A 23,892-nucleotide genomic window follows, 5' to 3' on the forward strand; every position below is an offset into this window, starting at 1 on the left:
AAGTGGTTTCAGGTTTTCAACATTGAGAAAGATGTTGGCTCTGGGTTTGTCAGATATGGCATTTATTATGTTGAGGTAACTTCCCTGTATGCCTACTTTCTGGAGAGTTTTTATCATAAAGTTGTGCTTTTCAAAGAATTTGTTCATTTCTTCCATGTTGTCCATTTTATTGGCATATAGTTGCTTGTAGTAATCTCTCATGATCCTTTGTATTTCTGCAGTGTCAGTTGTTACTTCTCCTTTTTCATTTCTAATCCTGTTGATTTGAGTCTTCTCCATTTTTTTCTTGATGAGTCTGGCTATCAGTTTTGTTTATCTTCTCAAAAAATCAGCTTTTAGTTTTATTGATCTTTGCTATCATTTCCTTCATTTCTTTTTCATTTATTTCTGATCTTATCTTGATGATTTCTTTCCTTCTGCTAACTTTGGAGGTTTTTTGTTCTTCTTTCTCTAATTGCTTTAGGTGTAAGGTTAGGTTGTTTATTTGATATGTTTCTTGTTTCTTAAGGTAGGATTGTATTGCTATAGACTTCCCTCTTAGAACTGCTTTTGCTGCATCCCATAGGTTTTGAGTCATCCTGTTTTCATTGTCATTTGTTTCTAGGTATTTTTTGATTTCCTCTTTGATTTCTTCAGTGATTTCTTGGTTATTAAGTAGTGTATTGTTTAGCCTCCATGTGTTTGTATTTTTTCCATATTTTTCCTGTAATTGATATCTAGTCTCATAGCGTTGTGGTCAGAAAAGATACTTGATATGATTTCAATTTTCTTACATATAACAAGGCTTGATTTGTGACCCAAGATATGATCTATCCTGGAGAATGTTCCATGAGGACATGAGAAGAAATTGTATTCTGTTGTTTTTGGACGGAATGTCCTATAAATATCAATTCAGTCCATCTTGTTTAATGTAGCATTTAAAGCTTGTGTTTCCTTATTTATTTTCATTTTGGATGGTCTGTCCATTGGTGAAAGTGGGGTGTTAAAGTCCCCTACTATGATTGTGTTACTGTTGATTTCCCCTTTCATGGCTGTTAGTATTTGCCTTATGTATGGAGGTGCTCCTATGTTGGGTGCATAAATATTTACAATTGCTATATCTTCTTCTTGGATTGATACCTTGATCATTATGTAGTATCGTTCTTTGTCTCTTGTAATAGTTTTTGTTTTAGAGTCTATTTTGTCTGATATGAGAATTGCTACTCCAGCTTTCTTTTGATTTCCATTTGCATGGAATATCTTTTTCCATCCCGTCACTTTGTCTGTATGTGTCCCTGTCTGAAGTGGGTCTCTTGTAGACAGCATATATACAGCTCTGGTTTTTGTATCTCTTCAGCCAGTCTGTGTGTTTTGGTTGGAGCATTTAATCCATTTACATTTAATGTAATTATCGATATGTATGTTCCTGTTACCATTTTCTTCTTGTTTTGGGTTTGTTATTGTAGGTCTTTTTCTTCTCTTGTGTTTCCTGCCTGGAGAAGTTCCTTTAGCATTTGTTGTAAAGCTGGCTTGGTTGTGCTGAATTCTCTTAGCTTTTGCTTGTCTGTAAAGTTTTTAATTTCTCCGTCAAATCTGAATGAGATCCTTGTTGGATAGAGTAATCTTGGTTTTAGGTTTTTCCCTTTCATCACTTTAAATACGTCCTGCCACTCCCTTCTGGCTTGCAGAGTTTCTGCTGAAAGATCAGCTGTTAACCTTATGGGGATTCCCTTGTATGTTATTTGTTGTTTTTCCCTTGCTGCTTTTAATATATTTTCTTTATATTCAGTTTTTGATAGTTTGATTAATATGTGTGTTGGCGTACTTCTCCTTGGATTTATCCTGTATGGGTCTCTCTGTCCTTCCTGGACCTGATTATCTATTTCCTTTCCCATATTAGGGAAGTTTTCAACTATAATCTCTTCAAATATTTTCTCAGTCCCTTTCTTTTTCTCTTCTTCTTCTGGGATCCCTATAATTCGAATGTTGGTGTGTTTAATATTGTCCCAGATGTCTCTGATACTGTCCTCAATTCTTTTCATTTTTTTTTCTTTATTCTGCTCTGCAGTAGCTATTTCCACTCTTTTATCTTCTAGGTCACTTATCCGTTTTTCTGCCTTGGTTGTTCTGCTATTGATCCCTTCTAGAGAATTTTTAATTTCATTTATTGTGGTGCTCATGATTGTTCATTTGCTCTTTAGTTCTTCTAGGTCCTTGTTATCGTTTCTTCTGTTTTCTCCATTCTATTTCCAAGATTTCGGATCATCTTTCCTATCATTATTCTGAATTCTTTTTCAGGTACACTGCCTATTTCTTCTTCATTTGTTAGGTCTGGTGGGTTTTTACCTTGCTCCTTCATATGCTGTGTGTTTCTTTGTCTTCTTATTTTGCTTAACTTACCGTGTTTGAGGTCTCTTTCTTGCAGGCTGCAGCTTCATAGTTCCTATTGTTTTTGGTGTCTGCCCCCAGTGGCTAAGGTTGGTTCAGTAGGTTGTGTGGTCTTCCTGGTGGAGGGGACCAATGCCTGTGTCCTGGTCAGTGAGGCTGCATCTTGTGTTTTTGGTGGGCAGGTCCACGTCTGGTGGTGTGTTTTGGTGTGTCTATGGCTTTATTATGATTTTAGGCAGTCTCTCTGCTAATGGGTGGGGTTATGTTTCTGTCTTGCTAGTTGTTTGGCATAGGGTGTCCAGCACTGTAGCTTGCTGGTCGTTGAGTGGAACTGGGTCTTGGCGTTGAGATGTGATCTCTGGGAGATTTTCACCATTTGATATTACATGGAGCTGGGAGGTCTCTGGTGGATCAATGTGCTGAACTTGGCTCTCCCACCTCAGAGGCACAACCCTGATGCCTGGCTGGATCACCAAGAGCCTGTCATCCACACAGCTCAGAATAAAAGGGAGAAAGAAAAAGATTTAAAAAAAAAATATTATAATAAAAAACAAAAAATAGTTACAAAAAATACTTTAATGTAATTAAAGAAAGAAAGAAAGAACAACCAAACCAAAAAACAAAATCAGCAATGATAACAAATGCTGAAAACTATTACACACAAGAAAACGGACAGACAGAACCCTAGGATAAATGGTAAAAGCAAAGCTATACAGACAAAATCACACACAGAAACATATGCATACACCCTCACAGAAAGAGAAATAGGGGAAAATAAATATATATATCGTTGCTCCCAAAGTCCAGCTCCTCAATTTGGGATGATTCATTGTCTATTCAGGTATTCCAGAGATGCAGGGTACATCAAGTAGATTGTGGAGATTTAATCCGCTGCTTCTGAGGCTGCTGGGAGAGATTTCCCTCTCTCTTCTTTGTTCTCAACAGCTCCGGGGGTTCAGCTTTGGATTCGGCCCCTCCTCTGCTTGTAGGTCGCCTGAGGGCGTCTGTTCTTTGCTCAGACAGGATGGGGTTAAAGGAGCCGCTGCTTCGGGGGCTCTGGCGCTCTCAGGCCGGGGGGAGGGAGGAGTGCGGATGTGGGGTGAGCCTGCGGCAGCAGAGGCCAACACAACGTTACACCAGCCTGAGGCACCCCATGTGTTCTCCCGGGGAAGTTGTCCTTGGATCACGGGACCCTGGCAGTGGCAGGCTGCACAGGCTCCAGGGAGGGAGGTGTGGATAGTGACCTGTGCTCGCACACAGGCTTCTTGGTGGCGGCAGCAGCGGCCTTAGCGTCTCATGCCCGTCTCTGGGGCTCCTTTAAGCCGCACTCTTAAACCCCTCTCCTCGCGCACCAGGAAACAAAGAGGGAAGAAAAAGTCTCTTGCCTCTTCGGCAGGTCCAGACTTTTCCCCGGACTCCGTCCCGGCTAGCCGTGGTGCACTAACCCCCTGCAGGCTGTGTTCACGCCGCCAACCCCAGTCCTCTCCCTGCGCTCCGACCGAAGCCCGAGCCTCAGCTCCCAGCCCCCGCCCACCCCGGCTGGTGAGCAGACAAGCCTCTTGGGCTGGTGAGTGCTGGTTGGCACCGATCCTCTGTGCGGAAATCTCACTGCTTTGCCCTCCGCACCCCTGTTGCTGTGCTCTCCTTCGCGGTTCCGAGCTTCCCCCCTCTGCCACCTGCTGTCTCTGCCCGCAAAGGGCCTTCCTAGTGCGTGGAAACCTTTCCTCCTTCAGCTCCCTCCCGTTCCTATTCTTTTGCAGGTCCCGTTCCTATTCTTTTGTCTCTGTTTTTTCTTTTTTCGTTTGCCCTACCCAGGTATGTGGGGTGTTTCTTGCCTTTTGGGAGGTGTGAGGCCTTTTACCAGCGTTCAGTAGGGGTTCTGTAGGAGCTGTTCCACATGTAGATGTATTTCTGATGTATTTGTGGGGAGGAAGATGATCTCCGCGTCTTACTGTTCCACCATCTTGAAGCTCCTCCAAGACAGAGACATTTTACGAACAAAAGACCTGATGAAATGTTCAATAACCTCTGCAATCAGATAGACAACATTTAGCAAGCACCTACTGTGTTTCAGTGGGCCATGCACTTTGTGAAGTGTTTTTTGATTGAATCTTTCCAGTAATGCAAAGTTGCTTTTAACTATGTTCATTTAACAAAGGTAGTTTTACAGTTTTGAGAGATTACAGTTGAAATTTCTATACTGTTTGGTACCTGTTTGGTTTCTGAAGAATGTCCCCTCATGCACATGAATACATTACCCACTTTCCAAATTAGATGTCTCCCTGTGGCTTTTGATCTCATGCATTTTCCAATATCCCTAGGAGGTAGGAAACCAGCATTCATGCTGCTGTACTGAAAACGGTAAAGGAGAAAAGGAAAGGATGTGTTAGGTGGCTTTCCTAAAATCTCATAAATAGAGTGAGGTTACTGGAAATTGAATTTAGGACTCCTGACTTGCTGTTGCCCTTATCTCTGAGCACTAAAGACATTTCCACAAATTAAGTACAAAAAGGTTGGGCTAATGGGACCAAGGAGATAAATTCTGAAATTATTCCCTTTTGTATTTGAATCTCAGAATGTTTTAAGTGTAGTTTTATTGTTTATTTAATTGATATTATTTCCATTAGTACTCTCTAAACTACCTTTTAAATTAGAAAAAGATGATATTATATGAATTTGGTTCTCTGCTAACTGACTTTTTTGCTAATTTTCATCATTCCAAACAGACTGATGTAATCTATATTAATTTAAATGCTGTGCTGTAGTGATTTTTGTAAAAGATTATATGGAAAAATCAGATGTGATACAAGAATAATTATTGGCTATTTGTTTTTTCACAGTCACAATATGGAGCTTCAGTTTCTGCCACACCTGAACTACCCCTCTTTTATACTCCTATTGATCTGGTGGACATTAGTGTGGAAATGGCTGGATTGAAGTTTACAAATCCTTTTGGTCTTGCCAGTGCAACTCCAACTACCAGTTCGTCAATGATTCGTCGAGCTTTTGAAGCTGGATGGGGCTTTGCTCTGACCAAAACTTTCTCTCTTGATAAGGTAAGAAATTATTTTTGAAGTCATGTTTAAATATCTATCATGTATTTTAATTAGGGCATAAATATTATAATGGAAAGGTTTTTCTGACCTATAAATAACTGTTATTGAACTACTGGATAAAACCTATTATTACAAATGAGTCTTTAATTTCCTTCTATTCTTCTGTCCCATGGAGGGGGAATGGCATAGAGTTTTCATTGTGTTTTGTCTAAGAAGCGTCAAAAATATAAATACTACAGAGTGTCTATTTCATTTAATAATCACAAACTCACTTATTCTTATGTCAGCATTATTAATTGTTTTGTGATTTCTGGATGTATGTGAATGAGGACAGATGCCTCAACTCAAAGTTAAAGAGACAATGAATTTTATTTGGACATAATCCTGGAATCAAAGCCGTGTCAAAAAAAATCACTTACTGTAACTTACTGGTGCTGGGAATAAGATTCTTCTTGAATTTTTAAATACAGAAACCTTTCCCCAAATACAATACCTGAGTTTAATTTGATATCATGACTTTGTACTCACAATGCAAGTGGACATACTTAGTAGAAAATAAACTACATATTAAAGTTCAGATTGATTCTTTAAAGTACAGAAAGCATATAAGTGAATGTTTTCAAAGTGGAATAATTTATATAATAGAGGGTTACATCCTTATACGGTTTTGGATTAGAAAAAAGCAACAAAATTTAACATTTTTCGGCCCTTTATTGATAAAATTTTAAATGCTACACCTATCGATATATTTAGTACTTACCAGTAGTTAGTAATAATTAATGTATAAGAATGTGTGAATCTACTGACTGAGAAAGGAATATCATTATTTAAATCATCCTTATCCTTAGGCAAAGAAAATAATACACAACAAATATGCCCCATTAAGCACATTCTCTTCTTCTTTCACCTCTTACTAGGATCAATAGCTGGCATTATTATGGCTAAAACATCACAGCTGTTTTATTCTGACAGCTTTACAAGATGCTATGAAGTGTGATCAAGAATATCTAGAGAATCCTCAAAAGTTAGAAAACTAGTGCATGAAATAAAAGGTTAAATATTTTTATGTTTAAATAGCTAAAGGGAGGTTTCTTCATAAATTGGCTGAATACTTAGAAATACTTTGGTTAAACAAAGCGTAAAAATAAACAACATATTGGATTTAGCTTTAGAATATCATTAATCAGTTGTTTACAACCTTGTAGAATATTGACATTACATTTGTTTTTATTTCAATTCTTCCTTAAGAATTACTTGGAAGCTATAATCAAATGTTTAATCCGTTGAGAAAAACTGAGTCTCAGATATCACTTAATGACTACTTTAGTTATGCTATTTAAAAAATTTTATATGTAAACAGAAATAGGTGGCTAATCAGGTATAAGGGAAGAATTGTAGGGAGAAAAAGTGTTTGCTTTGAACTTCCTGTTTGCTTACAAAAATTGAATTCTGATTAATCAGAGACATCTGTCTTTACTCTGTTGGTGACATGCATTGATTTGTGAAGCTGTCTCTTTCAATAACCTAAGAGCAGTTGCCTTTATTAGGATCACCAGCAGAAATAAATGTGGGAGCTAACTTCCTTCTGAACCTCCAATTTGAATTTAATCTACCAATTCAGTAGTCTGTGATGCTGGTTCAAAAGGAGAGTTATGGACAAATGCAAATTAAAGTTGGCACATAAAATATAATGACGGGGGTTTTAGAAAGCTCCACTTTACTTACTTTGATGGTGCGTACAACAAAATATTTGTGCAAAAACTATTTTAAATGTATCTGTGCAGATTGTAATGACATAAATAACAATGCCACCTTGGGCTTATATACTTCTATTTTCAAAAATGATTTTTTCCGTACTTGATTTTGCAAAGTAGTCATTTTGCTTCATAGAGATCTACTTCTTTTCATTTTGTGTTCTTATATTGTCTCTAATTAGTGATTAAATTTTTGTGAATTTATTATTGTCTTATGAGTTTTGTGCTTTCTTATTGGTGAAATATTGTAGTATAAAACTCAGTATTGTAAACACATGTTTTTCATAGCCTCTTACTAAAGACATCTATTAAAGTATTATATGTGCAATACATTTGTGTGGCATTATAGCATGCCAATTTAGATTAGCCTTATTACAGTTTAGTATGCGATTTCAAGAGTCTACTTAAAATGTATTAAAATTCAGAGTCTTGACATTTGAAATTTGGGTGCTCTTAATATGACAAAGGTTATTCTATGCAGTTTTGTTATCATATGAAATATTAATATTTCACAATACAGTTTTGATGAAGTACAATTTGCCGAGCTTGCATATGATAAAGAAATTAAATGCTTGCCAAGGGAGTTCAGTAAAAATTAGAGCCCTGCCTGAACATCTGCTGGAAATTTTATTATCCTGTCCTACTGACAGTGTGGCTCCCTCATTGTTTTTCTAGATTGACAGATGAATATTACAGTGCTTTCTGCAGCAAATATGTTTAGGTGAACTTTGTTTCCCTTTTTTTATTTTTTTGGGGAGTTTGGAGCATGCTTTGATTTTCATCCTATATATATATTTTTTATACTCGACATTTGTAGATGCCAGATTGAGGTCTAATATGCTGTAGCAACGAAAGACCATTGACTTACAGTGAAATGCCAGTTGTTATCTCAGTAAACAGAAATATTATTATTCTTTACTGTGCAGTCTGTATAAAAGCTGTATGTGCTTTCTTTAGGGAGGCAAATGATAAGATTTTTAATGTCAAATATAAAAAGGTCTATGTTTGCTTTTGTGTTAAATAACATCAAAGGTGGCTTTTATTAACTATATTTTTCCTTCCCAAATCAGACTTTCCTAGAGTGTCCCAAAATACCTAGCTTGCTTTTCTTGAGATTCTGTTTATGTGTTATAAAGACAATATTTGAAATATCATGATAAAAATATTTAAAATATAATTATACATTTTAATATAAATATATATTGAGTTCAAGTTTTAAAAGGTAGGGAAGAAATCAATCTGTCAAGCTTAATTAAAGCTAAAGTGTCCTGACAAACCAGAGTAATGCTCTGTTTAACTGGGAATATTAGAAATTGTTTAGATTTCACATAAAATAACCTCCTGACCTGTGTTTGCATTATACTGATAAGAAATACATAAAACACTTTGTTTTTGCTGATTATATCATAAATTTTTTTCTTATAGGTAGCCACATATTATATACTGCAAATATGGAATATCTAACTGCAGGGTGCATATATCTTCATCACTACCCAGATAAACTCAGAAGTGTTTCTAACTATCATAAATCAAATTCAAACCTAAGCAGAAGTTCACTTCATTTATAAGCTATATGTAGCTATTACAGTACGCTTGTAATTTATTTTTAGTAAGAAAATGTCTTGAATGCATATATTTTGTTTTAATAAGTATCAAATAATTAGGTATGTAGGTGTACAAATAATGAGTCTCTCTCAACATAAAATACTGAAAACTAAAATCTGAGAAATATTTAAGGTTCTTCATTATTTCTTTGGCATCAAAGTATTGATTTTGACTGTTTGCATAAAATACAATCTTATACCACAATGCTTAGTGTATAGGAAGAGTTTGATAAATGTTTCATAGATATTCTTGATAAATGAATTAGTAAATGAATACATAGATTACTTGGCAACAGCATATTGAGTTTATTTTTCTTCCAGCCATGTGAACAGACAGTTAACACATAAAAAATGGATTGTTCTGAGTATTGATCTCAATCAAGGGAGAAAAGGCCAATTTAAAATTTTCATATCCCAAGTTGCTTTTATAGTACATGTATACATGTCTAAAAATGAAAATGTCAGTGGAATTTCTAAATGTATGGATTGTATATTAAGATTTAGGTTGTTGACTAAGCCTTTAAAATGCAGAGAATTTTTGAGAAAAAGGAATAAGTATTATACAGTATTAGGATGGGAAATAAAAATTATCTGGCCAAATTATGTGTCAATAGCCCTGACAGAAGAAATGTAGCCTGTTCTTGAATGCCTTTAGTGACAGAACATGCTAGATCTTTTAAGGCACTGCAGCCTGTTATAGCTATAGAAAGATCTGTTTTAGAAATGTATTCCTTTTATTGTCCCCAAATCGGCCTTCTCATAAGTTGCATCCATATTTTATAGTTCTGCCCTCGGAGACATCATGACATAAATTAGTCTAACTTATTAACATAAATGAATTGTTGATTTTAAAATATGGTGTTCTTTTTCTTTTTCCTTCCAAGTAAATAAATACCGTAGAGGAAGGCTAACAAGTATGGCGAGGCAGTGCCATCTAGGGAAAAGAAATTTGACCTAGGAAACAACAGTCTCTGTCCAAAGTTGCTTCTATATCACTATCTTGAACATGTTGTTTGAAACTGCAGGTCGTTGTTATGATTATTATTTTTACACACATTACTAACTACCATTTATCAATTACTTAAAATGTATAGATATTGCCAAATACTTTTCATAAGTTATTCATTGAATCTTCACAATATCCCTATAAGATAGATAGTATAATTTTTTTAGATGAAATACAGCCGACTCTTGAACAACACAGGTGTTAGGACTACCGACCCCCTGCAAAGTTGAAAATCTGCTTATAACTTTAGAGTCAGCCCTCTGTATTTGTGGTTCCACATCTGCATATTGGACCAACCATGGGTCCATATAGTATTGTACTACTTAATTATTGAAAAAATCTGCATATAAGTGGACGCAGTTCAAGTCTGCATTGTTCAAGGATCAACTGTAATAGTCTGAGAAAGCTAAATAAGTAGCCCAGGAGTTGGAACAACAATTATTTTTTCACTCAGTTATGCACATTGGTAGTTTGGCTGAGCTCATATGGGAAGTTCTTCTGCATCACATGATGTCTGCTGGGCTCATTCATGCATTTGCAGTCAGTTGGAGGGATGCCTGGGGACAGGCAAGATGGCCCCACTCATCTGGTGATACCCCACTCTGTCTGGTCAGAGTTGCTGTAATTGCTGAGATGGCTGGGCCCTTCTCTCCATCTCTTCATAATCTCTCTTGTTTCTTGGTATCTCAACATCAAGGAGAGTATCTTGGGCTTGTTCACAGGGTAACAGTGTTCTAAGAAGGCAAGACTCAAAGCTGCAAGGCCTTGCTGAGACCTCAAAAGTCACACACTGTCACTTCCACTGTACTTTCTGTGACAAAGCAAGTTACAAGGTACAATATACATGGCTGTATTCAAGAAGTAGGTAAATACCATCTGCTCATTGATGGGAAGAACAGCAAAGTCGTATCACAAAGGGGCATGCATACAGCATGGAAGGATTATTGCAGCTGTCTTTGTAACTTGCCCTCTGGTCACAGTAATTCACATCCCTTCCACGTGCAAAATGCGTCCACCCCATTCCAAGACACTCAAAATGTCATCCAGTAATGATTTGGGGCTCAATGTCTATGATCTAGTGATCTGTATCAGGTCCTAACCCATATAAGGCTGTTCAGGTTCACCTTCACTTTATCCAGGATTCTGTGAAATAGAAAGACAAGTTGTCTATCTGCTATACACCCAACATAAAATGATATGGTCATGAGAACCACAGCAGATACTCTCATTCAGGAAGAGAAGAAATGGAAGGAAAATAGCAATCACTTGTCCATTGCAATTTTGAATTCAGTTAGGCACATGTTGTCAGGGCCCCTTACTTAATTAAGATCCAGTTCTGCTCTCTAGTAGTGGTTCTCTAATCCATTGTTCCTATCCACTATTGGCCCTAACTTCTGGGATCTTGCTTCTGTCCTCTGAGTTTTGTTTCGCTTTGTTTTGTTTAGAAATGACCGCTGATGGTCCATGTTGGCAGTGGAGTAGCCTTTTCAGCCTCTTTCTGACCATAGAAAGTTAGGAATCCCTATTTCTTGCTTTATTTTGAATTATCCCTTTTAGTCCTAGGTCATAGTGATGTCACCACAAAACTCTCTTAAAAACTTTTCAGATCTGTTAAGGGCCGACTCCATGCCCCAAAGCCACATCCATAAGTCTTTTTGAGACAGACTTCTCTCCATTTTGAATATGTCTTGCTGCTGTGACATAGTGTCCTAAAGATTCTTAGAATCGGTATTGTCTACTTGAAAGAATCTACTAGGACCAGATTGAAATCTTTGTAAAGTCCTCACAAAGTATCATATAGCAACGCTCTTGATGTGATCTTTACCCCAGGGTCATTTCTTACTTGGAAAATCTTTTTCCTTCCAGGAGAGATGAACTGTGAAGAATAGTTTTATTTTCCAACGTGGCAAGTCCTAGGCTCCTTTGCTTTACTCACTCTAAGTTTGCTAGCAGTCAAATGTATCCTTATTTGGCTCTTTTCTCTCTTACAGTACCCTACTATACTTGGGCAGAAGCACTCAACTGACACTCTCTGCATTCTGTCTAGAGATTTCTTTAGTCAGATCCACAAATGCATTATGTACATTTTCTATCTTCTGAATGATCACCAGTGACATTCTTGGCACTTGTTCTGTCACTGCGTAATACAGGCCACTCTTTTTTTAAAAAAATTAATTTTATTTATTTATTTGGCTGCGCTGGGTCTTCGTTGCTGCACATGGGCTTTCTCTAGTTGCGGCGAACGGGGGCTGCTCTTCGTTGCGGTGCGCGAGCTTCTCATTGCGGTGGCTTCTCTTTTTTGCAGAGCACGGGCTCTAGGCACACAGGCTTCAGTAGTTGTGGCACGTGGGCTCAGTAGTTGTGGCTCGCGGGCTCTAGAGCGCAGGCTCGGTAGTTGTGGCACACGGGCTTAGTTGCTCTGCGACATGTGGGATCTTCCTGGACCAGGGCTTGAACCCGTGTCCCCTGCATTGGCAGGCGGATTCTTAACCAGTTCGCCACCAGGGAAGTCCCAAGGCCACTCTTTTCCCAGTCTCCAATAGCAATTTTCACACTGTGTTTTAAGCCTCCACTAACATTCTTCCAGATTACTAACAGACTACTCTTGAGTTTTCAAGAGAGGCCTCTGCCTGCCTCTCAATCTGAGATCTGGTGCTGCATGTTTTCGATTTTAGGCTAGCAGATATTTCCGTATCATTTATCTATCTGTTGCTGTATATCAAACCACCCCACAATTTAGTGGCTTAAAGCAACAAGTAATCTGCTCTTGATCCTGTAGTTTGGTAATCTGGTCAGGGCTCAGTTGGGTAGGCCTTTTTTCCCCATGTGATGTTACTTATTCTCACTAGCGCATTTGTGGCCAGTTGACAGACTGCTTGGTGGATGGCTTGTCCCTGATGGCTTCATTCACATGCTTCGATCCTCAGACAAGACCCAGGAGCATGGAAATGGCTCTACTCATCCAAAGGCTTAAATTTACCATGCCAGGTTTTGAACCAAGGTCTCTTTGGTCTATTTCAGGCTCTTTCCTCTATATGATGCTGTTTCCTAATTTATCCTCACTGAACCTCATTACTTTATGTCTAAAATGAAGGCAGTTTGACTCCATCAGCGTTTGGAGTTCAGCTGAACAGGTGCACTGAGGGCCTACCACCCCCTACTTCAAGCAGAGTGGCACTTAGGATTTTATGTCTATTTTGGTTCTATCTACCATTTCACTGAGAGAGAGAGAGAGAGAGAGAGAGAGAGAGAGAGAGAAAGAAAGATTTATTAAAAACCTCTGGGAATCCATTGTCATGAAAAGCCAATCTTCCTGTACCACCCTTCTCCAGCCATCCTTCTAGTCCTCCAACATGGTAGGCTCCTCCAAGTCTTAGGACCATTTTGCTTGCATTTGCTCTGCCTGGAAGGCTCTGCCCTTAGCTTTTTATACAGCTGTTCTTGCTTCCCATTCAGTTTTCACATCAAAAATTCTCTGCTCAGAGAATTCTTTGCTGACCACTCAAAACCCATTCTGTCTGTCCCCCATTTCCCTGGTTGTTTTATCTTCACCATGCTTGGCACCATATGAAATTACCTTGCTCTTAATCATTTATTTATTTACTTGTATATTTTCTGTTTTAGCCATTTGAAGTAAGCTTCATAAGAAGAGAGATGTTATCTTTCTTGTTTGCTACTGTATGCCCAGTGCCAAGAACCATGTCTGGCAGATAGGAAGGATGCAATACATACTTGTTAGATGAATGAATAATTATAGGATTCTAATTTAAACCACAATTCCACATGACAGCTCTTCAGTTACTTGGAGACAGCTCTCATGTCCTATCTGCAAGCCTTGTCTTTTTCCTTTTTAAATAGTCCCATTTTCCTTCCCATAATAAGGTTTGCAGACTTTTCACTGTGTAGGTTGTCAGTTCTCCCATGTGGATTTCCAGAAACTTGTTTCGATCCTCATTATCTTAATTGAGAGGAAGTTGCCTACATTTGCACAAATTGCCAGCACCTATGAACCAGACAAAAATCGGGACTAACATTGTCAGGACTATAAATGCAAAAAATAATATTTAAAGGTGTTAAGAAAAATTTCACAAATATGATACATAATTATATTTTAGAGCCTAAGTAATTCTCCTTGGATTACAATACAGAAAATCACAGTTTACTCTTATAACTCCTTTTGGAAGGCCTTATGAGAAATAAAGGTCTGGATTTTTAAAAGTTTATATCAAAACTAATATATTTTATTATTATTGAGCTTCTACATTACTTTATCATGAAAGTCTATGAAACAGTGAATGAACAACATTCCATTGCATTATTTTCACTGCTATAGTTCTGGCTTTAAATTTAGTACATAAATAGGTTTTTTTAATGTGTAGTATTATTCTATTGTATATCTAACTATACATTAACTAAGGACTATAATTATTTAAACACATTCAGTATAAGCTTTTCCTCTGGGAAACTTTTTAACATGCTAAAACCATAAGTGATTTCTGTGTAGTAATAGTTTGATTTTCACTGGTTAGTTTCTTTAATTGTTATTTAGATGAACTGTATTCGTAATTTTGACTGAATTCATAATTCATAAAATTGACTCACCCTCAGATTATAAAGAATGGGTTTTTTAAAAGGCTACAGTTCACACGTAGTAGTCTTAGGGGAGATTTCATCCAAATGTTCACTTCAAGACTGTTTAGCAAGCTCTTCTGTGAAGCAGAAGCAGAAACTTGATCGCTTCAACAACAAAAGAATGTGTGTGTGTGCTTGCATACCCATTTGTGTGTACACTTGCAATAATGAGGCTAAGTCTTGCAAGTTAGAATCCAATAAAAATACTCCCTACCTCTCCCCAAAGTTCTAAATGAATAATTTTCAAGCACGCCATGTATGCCAGGCTTAGTTTGTTCAGTAAAATATAGATTATGATGTTTCCAAACAGGTTGACATACTTCTAATATTAAACATAAATCTTTTAATTGTAACCAAAGTAGCATTTTTAACCAAGTATATTATTAAAGTTATTTAAATTGTCCTCAAATTTTTTTGCCTTCTATTTCACAATTTGGGCTAGTCGACTATGAAGGAGACCAATCAATTTTCCAATATAATTACGTCTTCACCTCTTTTCCATCTCAGGCTGTGATTTCACACTTGTTAATTAATTAGTTAATCATTTTGGTAGAGTGGACAAGGTGAGACTCAAATAGGCTTTTTAATAATATAAATTGATGTGTACAATTTTGATCTGGGTTAGCTGGTAGCAAAACCTAACTTGTAGTGGAAAATACCTCTCATTCAGCTCCTTTTTTCTTAAGCAACTAGTGTCAAGGTTAATGGAAAAGTCTCATAATTATGGCTAATGGAAATTTCCTTAGAGTATAGTCCTGCTGTTGGGAAACTGATTTTACCCTCATCCATTCTCACTTAATTTTTTTGCAGATTGTAAATTGAACTATTTGAAAAGTATCCATATTCTGGGAATGTTTGAATGATGCAGTCTTGGTTGAAATTAAGATGACTTGAATTCCATAATACCATCCTTGGCTTTGTATTTTCTTTATTGATTTTTAACAAGATTCTAGTCATACTACATAAAGATAGTCTTTAACCTTCATTAAGAAAAAAACTTTAAATATAAAACCCAGTGATTAGTTCACTGTCAAATTTTTATTAAAGATATACCTACATTGGCTATTTTGTTATAAGAATTTATTCCGTTTTAAATTGCAGTTCTATTTGTGTTCCTTTTTCTTACGTGACTTGCGATGAGCTTCGTGTTCAATATTCGTCACTTCACATTCACCACTATTTCTGAAATAAGGTGTCACTAGATGCTTAAGGAAGTAACTGTTTTTTTAGAGAAACATTCAGCCAAACTTTCTTTCATACATCAGTTACCTTTACTTACCCGACTTCCCCATCTGCTTCTTTCATTTCAGCTAAATCCCTGCCCTTTTCATCCTGCTCTGCTTATTCATTTGCATGTTTTCCCACAATATCCCATATGTTTGGAACAATTTATCATTAGCTTCTGCCAAATTCACTCTATATTAAAGTTAAAATTTATCTAAAAGTGTCATAAGTGTCACTTTTAGGTATACTGACTAGACTGGATGTATTTTGAGAACTGTTGTCTTTATATACACTTTTTTTTTTCTCATTGACTCAAACATTTGTTAGGCACTGACCATTCATATGGTGTGCATGTGTGTATGTGTATAAATGGTTTTTGCTCTACAAGATTTAAACTCGTTCAGAATATACAACAAAAAGATGCAGGAAGACCGACTAAATGTTGACATAAGGTAGCAGAGATTCTTAGACTAAAAATGTTACTTCAAAAGCAGTATTTTCCTCAGTTTTTTAAAAAGAAAAATGACTTCACATTTGAGCTGTATCTTTATTCTAGGCAGAAAGGATAGCACACGGACATCCATGGTCTTGAGAGTGCCAAGCATATTTAAGATTCAGCAGCTGAATCTTAAGTAAGATTCAGCATAATGCATCACAGGGTGGTATAAGTATCTGTGGTGGCTATGGGCAAGGCCTGTTAGGCTGGGAATTTAAATATGATTTTATAGACAACAGGGAACTAAAGAGGTTTTAAGTAGAGGAATTACATAATTCAATTTGGAAGTCACTATTAATCATGATGTAACTCCCATTCACCATTTCAGTAATGACTGCCACTTGCCCCCAACACAGTCTCTTTTTTCTGATTAATCCAGTCTAATCATGAGGCTTATGTTTGTATCATCTATACCTTATACTTATAATATACATCTATACTTCTCTAAACCTTCGGTAAAGCAAGACCAAAATATCTGTTTTCCCTTCTTTATGGTATTCTAGTGAAGATCAGTTTGAATTAAAAAAAAAAATTGTAAAAATGATTTTCTAACATGTGAAATACCGTATCAGTAGAGTTGTCATTATTGTTACCACAATCTGCATGCCAAACTAAAACATTAATAGTTATGTAATCATTTTTTAAAGCATAGAAAATCACTATATTTTTGCCCTTCTCATTTAAGGTCTTATCTCCACTAGTACCACCCACATCTAAGCCACCGTCATTTCTCACTGAATACTACACCAGCCTCCATACCACAGTCTAAGTGATCTCTTACAACCTAAGTCATATCACGCCCCTCCTTTGCTTAAAACATTCTAATGGCTTTCCATAGCCCGTAAACTAAGATCCAAAATTCTTGTACAAATCGCTTTATCATATAGCTTCTGCCTGTCTCTCAGACCTCATCTCCTTCTACTTGTACCAATTAAGCTACATTAAGCTACCTCATCTCATGCTACTTGTACCAATTAAGCTACAGCCACAATGGCCTTTTCTAGTTTGCTCCAATGAGCCAACCTCATTGTCACCTGTTGCCTTTCACTAATTGCTCTTCTTGCCTAGAATTTTTGGGCCCTTACATTCAAAAAGAAGAAAAAAAATCATTGGTAATGGGAAAGTGTAAATAACATAGGAAAAAATCTATTGTAATAAGTACTTTATGTTTATTGCAGTTTATCAGATAACAGAAAATATAGATGACAACTGACCAATTAAACTGTGAAGGAATGGTCACATATTCTTCTTTTCTGTTCCTTTCAAATAGCAGAAGATTTGTGACTTTTAAATCATTCAATAAAATTCATCTTTAATATTTCTGAAAAACAAAAGAGATAAAGAATTATTCTTTCTTATAGCTGTTGTAATCTCATTAGTTGCCAATCATAAAATCCCCCAAAAAAGGAAAGGATTTTATAAGGATCAGAAATTGCAGTTCAAAGAGCAGTGGATGTTATGTAACATACACACGGGCTCAGAGAAAAACATTTTTAAAAACGCCTTTTCATCTAAACTTAATAAGTATTAATGTAAATGTTAAAACACCAAGCCGTGATTCCTGATTTCTGAACCTGTTTATAATTCACTGAAAACTAGAAAATGCTTCCCAACTCTAGAATGCCTTCCATCAGTGTGTATGGGGTTTGTGTCTATAACTGCTATTAACATTAATAGGATTTAATCAAGTAGTTCTCTTACACGCAGATCAGAAAATTCATTCAAATTGTTATAGGCATAGTCAATCATGGAGCATAATTCATAGTACATGTAATTTGCAGTGTTTCACATTAAAACATGAAATAAAACATATTAAGAAGTTGCCGCTATAGCCATTTTTCGAGCAAGTACTTAAAGTATATTTAATATTGAACTTTCAGTATTAAATAAAAGACAAGTTTATAAGCAGTTCAATAATTGGACAGACTACATATTGATTTTTTCCTTTGTCGTATAATATTACCCACTTCTCCATCCAGAACCATGTCGTACCGGGTTGAAGAGTGCTAGAAACATGGTCGCTGTTGTGTATTGGAATGTGGAGAGATGGAAAGGCTGTCACAGCAGTCAATAAGATCTGAGAGGTGTTGACTAATTGCCTGCTAATTACACAGTAAATTGTCTAATTAAGCTGATGGTTAATTAGGGTACGCTTGCACAGCAGTCTTGTGGAATTTGTGTCTGATGTCTGGGAAGCAGCTTGTGTAATTGGCAAACTGGTAAGGACTGGCAGAGAACATGACTGGAAAGCTCATGCCAGTGGATGACAGAATAAGGATTTTTGTGGAAACAAAGGGGTTTTCATTTTTATACTGAAAGTATTGTTTCAGTTCTGCAGATATTCTGCAGTGAGCAATTGAGAAATACATTTGAAGCCTAGCTTACATGAGCAAAGGAAGGCTTAAAGTGTGCTTCAACATGTTAAATGTGCTGTTTGCTTGGCATTTATCAGCTCTAATACACTATATCATGTTACATTAATATACACATTGTGTTTTTACAGTTCCCCCTTTTAACACATGTTATTTGGTGTTCACGTGCAAAAAAAAAAAAATTCCACGCATCTAAGGGGAAAAATGCCTCTTTTATGAAAATATGAGAAGACAACAAATATGACTGATTAAAAGACATTAGAAGTAAGAATTTGGGGTTAATTATTTAATTTTTTTTTTTTGCGGTACATGGGCCTTTTACTGTTGCGGCCTCTCTCGTTGTGGAGCACAGGCTCAGCGGCCATGGCTCACGGGTCTAGCCGCTCCGCGGCATGTGGACTCTTCTGGGACCGGGCCATGATCCTGTGTCCCCTGCATTGGCAGGCGGACTCTCAACCACTGCGCCACCAGGGAAGCCCTAATTATTTAATTTTTAAATTATGCTTCACCAAGAACCATAAAATATTAGACATACTACAGATATGTTTGGATATACTTTTAAGAAATAAAAAAATTTTATTTGTAATGGGAGAATTTCAGTTTTATTATTTATACAATTTTACCACCACAAATGGCTTTTGCTTAAATTTCTAAAATATAAGAACAGAGTACTTCAGTATTGAATTACATGTATTTCATTTCTGAATGCATGTGAGTACTGTTGGAGTTATAACTTGCAAAATGTTAGTGCCTTAAAAATAGAAGATCTAGAAGTTTGTTTTGTTGCTATTGTTGTTCCTTATAGCTGAGGAAGTATAACTTTTCATTTCAGAAAGTTATCTGTGGTTGAAATACAAACATGAAAATTCTCCTTGTAAATAAACTAAACTAATCCACTGAAGAATACAGGCCCTTTATAAATGGTTAGGTATACACATACATCTCCCTTTTAAAAGAGACCTGAATACAAATGATTGTTTCTGCCACTTGCCTCTAGATTCCAACATTTTTGAGGATTTTGAAATAAGATTTTGAATAGAACTTTAAGTTGCAGTTGAAACAGAGGGTCACAGATGCATAATAAATCTTGGATTTATACTTTTATGTTAATGAAGAAAGATAAAATTTTAAGTGTTTCAAAACAGATTTCTGAAAGATAAGGTCTTGATTAAATTTTAGTGTCAACATTTTTTTATTGCTTTCTTAGCTAATAAAATGCATGTATGCCTGTGATTAGATGAATGTGTATGTTTTTTATTCTCACTGTTTTCCATGGAGAATTTGAAGTTGTGTGTATGCTATATGTTTTTAAATAGAAAGAGAGAAATACACATTATATACTCTGTAAAATATCTTTGAATTAGCATTAACCTTGGAGATATATGCATGGTAAGTGAAAATATTTGCTATTTTAACACAAAAGGTGTTTTTCAACCTGTCTTAAAGCAATACCTTAAAATATTAAGTCACAGATATTAAAAAAAGGTGTAAAATAAAATATTCTTTATTTCAAGGGTAAAGAAAAATCATATTCATTCCATTTGGAATCTTAGGTTATGAAGTCTTTATAAAGAAATTATGTAAGATAGAAGAAAAGTGAATTTATCAAAGGGATACAAGGCTAAACACTGAAATTGCTTATTTAAAGGTATATCTCCTGAGGGAGAAAAATCAGATAGAGGTCAGTGTTGCAACTCCAACCATTCTACATTTTGATCTACTCAGTTTTTCATTTTATTCCTTAGAGAGTAATATGAAAATTACTTATTGTAAGTGATATAAGTTTGCATAAGAAGAAATCACGTATATCTATCATTGTTGATAAAGTTTTAAAGAAGAATTTTTACAAAACACAATCTTCAAAAAAAATTCCTCATTTACATTTACGTATAAATTTCAATGTTTTTTCTATTAATTCAAAAGCTAGATAATTTCCATTTATATATAGCTATCACAAGAATAAAGTATATATATGTATATCATGAGATCTTATAGTTACCTGTTGAGAACTTATACTTTACTTTGGTCTAAGTATATTATATAAAATATGTATATTTATTTTATATATATGTGTGTGTGTGTGTGTGTGTGTGTGTGTGTGTGTGTTATGTAATCACAGTTTTTTTTTAATTCTTTGGAAAGTTTTATCCCTGCATTTTAAAAAAAAGAAATACAATATTTAGCAACCTTAGCTATCAACCTCATTCTAGAATTCTTTTCTTTTACAATTTATATATCATAAATTTCACTCTTTAAAAATAAGTATTTCCACGTTTTTTAGTGTATTCACAGAATTGTGTAGCCATCAACACTAATTAATTTCAGAGCATTTCCATCACTCCAGAATAGAAACTTTATACCTACGAGCAATGGCTCCCTATTCCCCCTAACCCCCAGCCCCTGGAGACCACTAATACACACTCTATCTTCATGGGTTTGACTATTTTGAACATTTTATATAAATGGAATCATACAATATGTGACCTTTTATGTCTGGTTGCTTTTACTTAGCATGATATTTTCAAGAGATCATCCGTGTTGTAGCATGTATCAAAACTACATTCCTTTTTATGGATATACTAACATTTTGTTTATCCATTCATTAGTTCATGAATATTTAGACTCTTTTTCTACTTTTTGCTTATTATGAGTAGTATTTTCTTGAACATTCATGGGTAAGTTTTTGAGTGGATGTATGTATTCAATTTTCTTGTGAATATACCTAGGAGTAGAATTGTTGGGTAAGACGGTGACTCTATATTTAACTTTTGTTGAATCACCAAACTTTTCTCCAAAATGGCTGCACCAATTTGCAATGCCACCAGCAGTGTATGAGGTCTCTAGCTGCTTCACATACTCACCAACATTGTTGGTTGTCTTTTTTGTTATAGCTATCAGAATAAGTTTGAAGTTGTTTCTCATTGTGATATTCGCTTCTAGTATAATTGATAACTAAATAGTAAAAGTATGAAAGCCTAATAATTGCCTTAATATTTTTTTTAAATTAATTTTTATTGGAGTATAGTTGATTTTCAATGTTGTGTTAGTTTCTGCTGTACAGCAAAGTGAGTCAGTTATACCTATACATAGATCCACTCTTTTCTAGATTCTTTTCCCATATGGGTCATTACAGATATTGAGGTGAATTCCCTGTGCTATACAGTAGGTTCTTATTAGTTATCTATTTTATATATAGTAGTGTGTATATGTCAAGTTATTTACAAAGCAGAAATAGAGTCACAGATGTAGAAAACAAACTTACAGTTACCCAAGGGAAAGGTGGGGGAGGGATAAATTGAGAGATTGGGATTGCCTTAATATTCTTAATAACATATCACCATAACAACTAGTTGTCATAACTAGCAGTTAAAATAACTGCCACTTTTCACTCTTTTCTCTTGATCTAGGAAGTGTGGTCACCAGGAAAGGCTTATCCACTTATACTGGAGGCATGACATGAGAGCAAGTCTTTCTGAAAATAAGAGTTTAGGGTGGGGGGTAGAAGGCAACCTGTAAAGAATAGCCAGTTTATATGGGTCCCCGGCCTTTGGGAGACAGTGTTACAGGATGTCATATATTCAAAGAGTACTCTTTTACTGTTTGGTTATTTATATAGTTCAAGGAAATGGATAAGTGCGCCAACCTATATTATGAGCATAACTTACTAAATTAGAAACCTAAGGAGAAACATTTAATACACTCTAGATAGCAAGACTAAAGAATATCACTCTAGGGCTTCCCTGGTGGCACAGTGGTTGAGAGTCCGCCTGCCGATGCGGGGGACACGGGTTCGTGCCCTGGTCCGGGAAGGTCCCACATGCCGCGGGGCGGCTGGGCCTGTGAGCCATGGCCGCTGAGCCTGTACGTCCGGAGCCTCCTCAACGGGAGAGGCCACAACAGTGAGAGGCCCGCGTACCGCAAAAAAAAAAAAAAAAAAAAAAAAAGAATATCACTCTAGGAGTCGGAACAAATGTTTTTCCCTGCTCTCTGCTGCCATACTTGGTACTTTTCTCATTCTATGCAAGAAGGGGAGGATCAATGTATTCATTCCACAAGTATTTATAAGCTACTGTATTTCCAAGTGCTGTACGTGGACCCTGAGGGTAGAGTGGTGAGGACCATGGCAAGGAACATCCAGTCTTCATGGACTTTACCGGAGCATTCTACTGGAGAAGAAATGGTATTGGCCCAAGGTTGTAGACTGAGTAACGTGAACCTATATAAAATGTATAAAGGAGACTGCAGTAGCAGCCTTGGTGACTGACTGCATGAAGCCAGAGATGGGGAGGGACAAGGCAAGAATGACTCCCGGATCTCTGACTTGGCAGCTGTTTATGGTTGCCCCATTCATAAAGGAAGTGAAGATAGGGGGAGAAAAACGTGGTTTCTGTGTTCTGGGCTAGTCACTGAAGTAAGACTTTTCAATAGCAAAAGAATATTGTCAGTGGGTACTTTCATTCTCCAGCTATAATTACTTCAAATATTTGGAAGGAAAAGGTCACCCTGCTAGAAGAATTTCAGTTATTAAAATTGAACTGAAAATGCTAATAATTTTTCAGATGAGATATAGGTACTAATGTGGAGTTTGAAAGTTTGAACTCAATTTAATTATTCTAAAATTAGATCTAAAACTAACATCTACAGGGGAAAGTTGACAGAACAGGTTATTAAATCAATATGATTAATTAACTTGATATAAATAACTTGAGTATTGCTATGTTTATCTGTAAATCATTTATCATGGTACCAACTGTAAAAGAAAATCTTAATAATAATGATAATGATATGTGTCATCCTCCCACCCATCAGAGGTATCATGACAAATTGTTAACAAACTGTCTTACAGCACTTCACAGATTCAAATGCTAATGTAATAATAATATAATCAATAATAATAAAATCAACAATGGAACAAAAGACTTTGATGCAGCTTAGGAAGGGAAATTTATTAAAACTTTGAGTTCACAAGTGGATAAAGTACCAGCACAGAACTGTTCATCCACGTAAGTCCATATCTACATTTTGACTCTTGATTTTCAATGAAGGAAAGAGGAAGCAGAGAGAAAGGCATGAGAAACATTTTTACAGTTTATTAAGATGGACACTGATCGATCTCCCTCTCTCTCTCCTTCTGTCCCTCTGTCCTTCTGTCCCTCTCCTTCCTTCTTTCTCTCCTTCTTTCTCAAATGGAGTGTTGACTATTCCCATAGAATCAGTTACCAAATCCAGAACACTCCATCCACATGATCTTCCATCCCTGCTCTGACTTTCCTTGTTCAAGGCCTCATTTGTCCTCACTTAGAACATTTCATGAACCTCTTAAGGGGTCTAATTTCCATGGTCTCTCCCAACAGAAATTAATGTGATTATTTTCAACCAAA

General features: G+C 36.1%; 1 protein-coding gene across 1 annotated transcript in view; it reads left to right on the forward strand.

The window, feature by feature from the left end:
• DPYD (dihydropyrimidine dehydrogenase) overlaps positions 1-23,892 on the forward strand; it is an 821,342-nt gene that overhangs the window by 421,583 nt on the left and 375,867 nt on the right. Inside the window, exon 13 of the mRNA XM_007462610.1 lies at positions 5,208-5,423. Coding sequence (XP_007462672.1) covers positions 5,208-5,423 — 216 coding nt within the window. The remainder of the gene's footprint in view (positions 1-5,207; positions 5,424-23,892) is intronic.

This window comes from Lipotes vexillifer, unplaced genomic scaffold (assembly GCF_000442215.2).
Source record: "Lipotes vexillifer unplaced genomic scaffold, Lipotes_vexillifer_v1.1 scaffold826, whole genome shotgun sequence".
Taxonomy (NCBI): domain Eukaryota; kingdom Metazoa; phylum Chordata; class Mammalia; order Artiodactyla; family Lipotidae; genus Lipotes; species Lipotes vexillifer.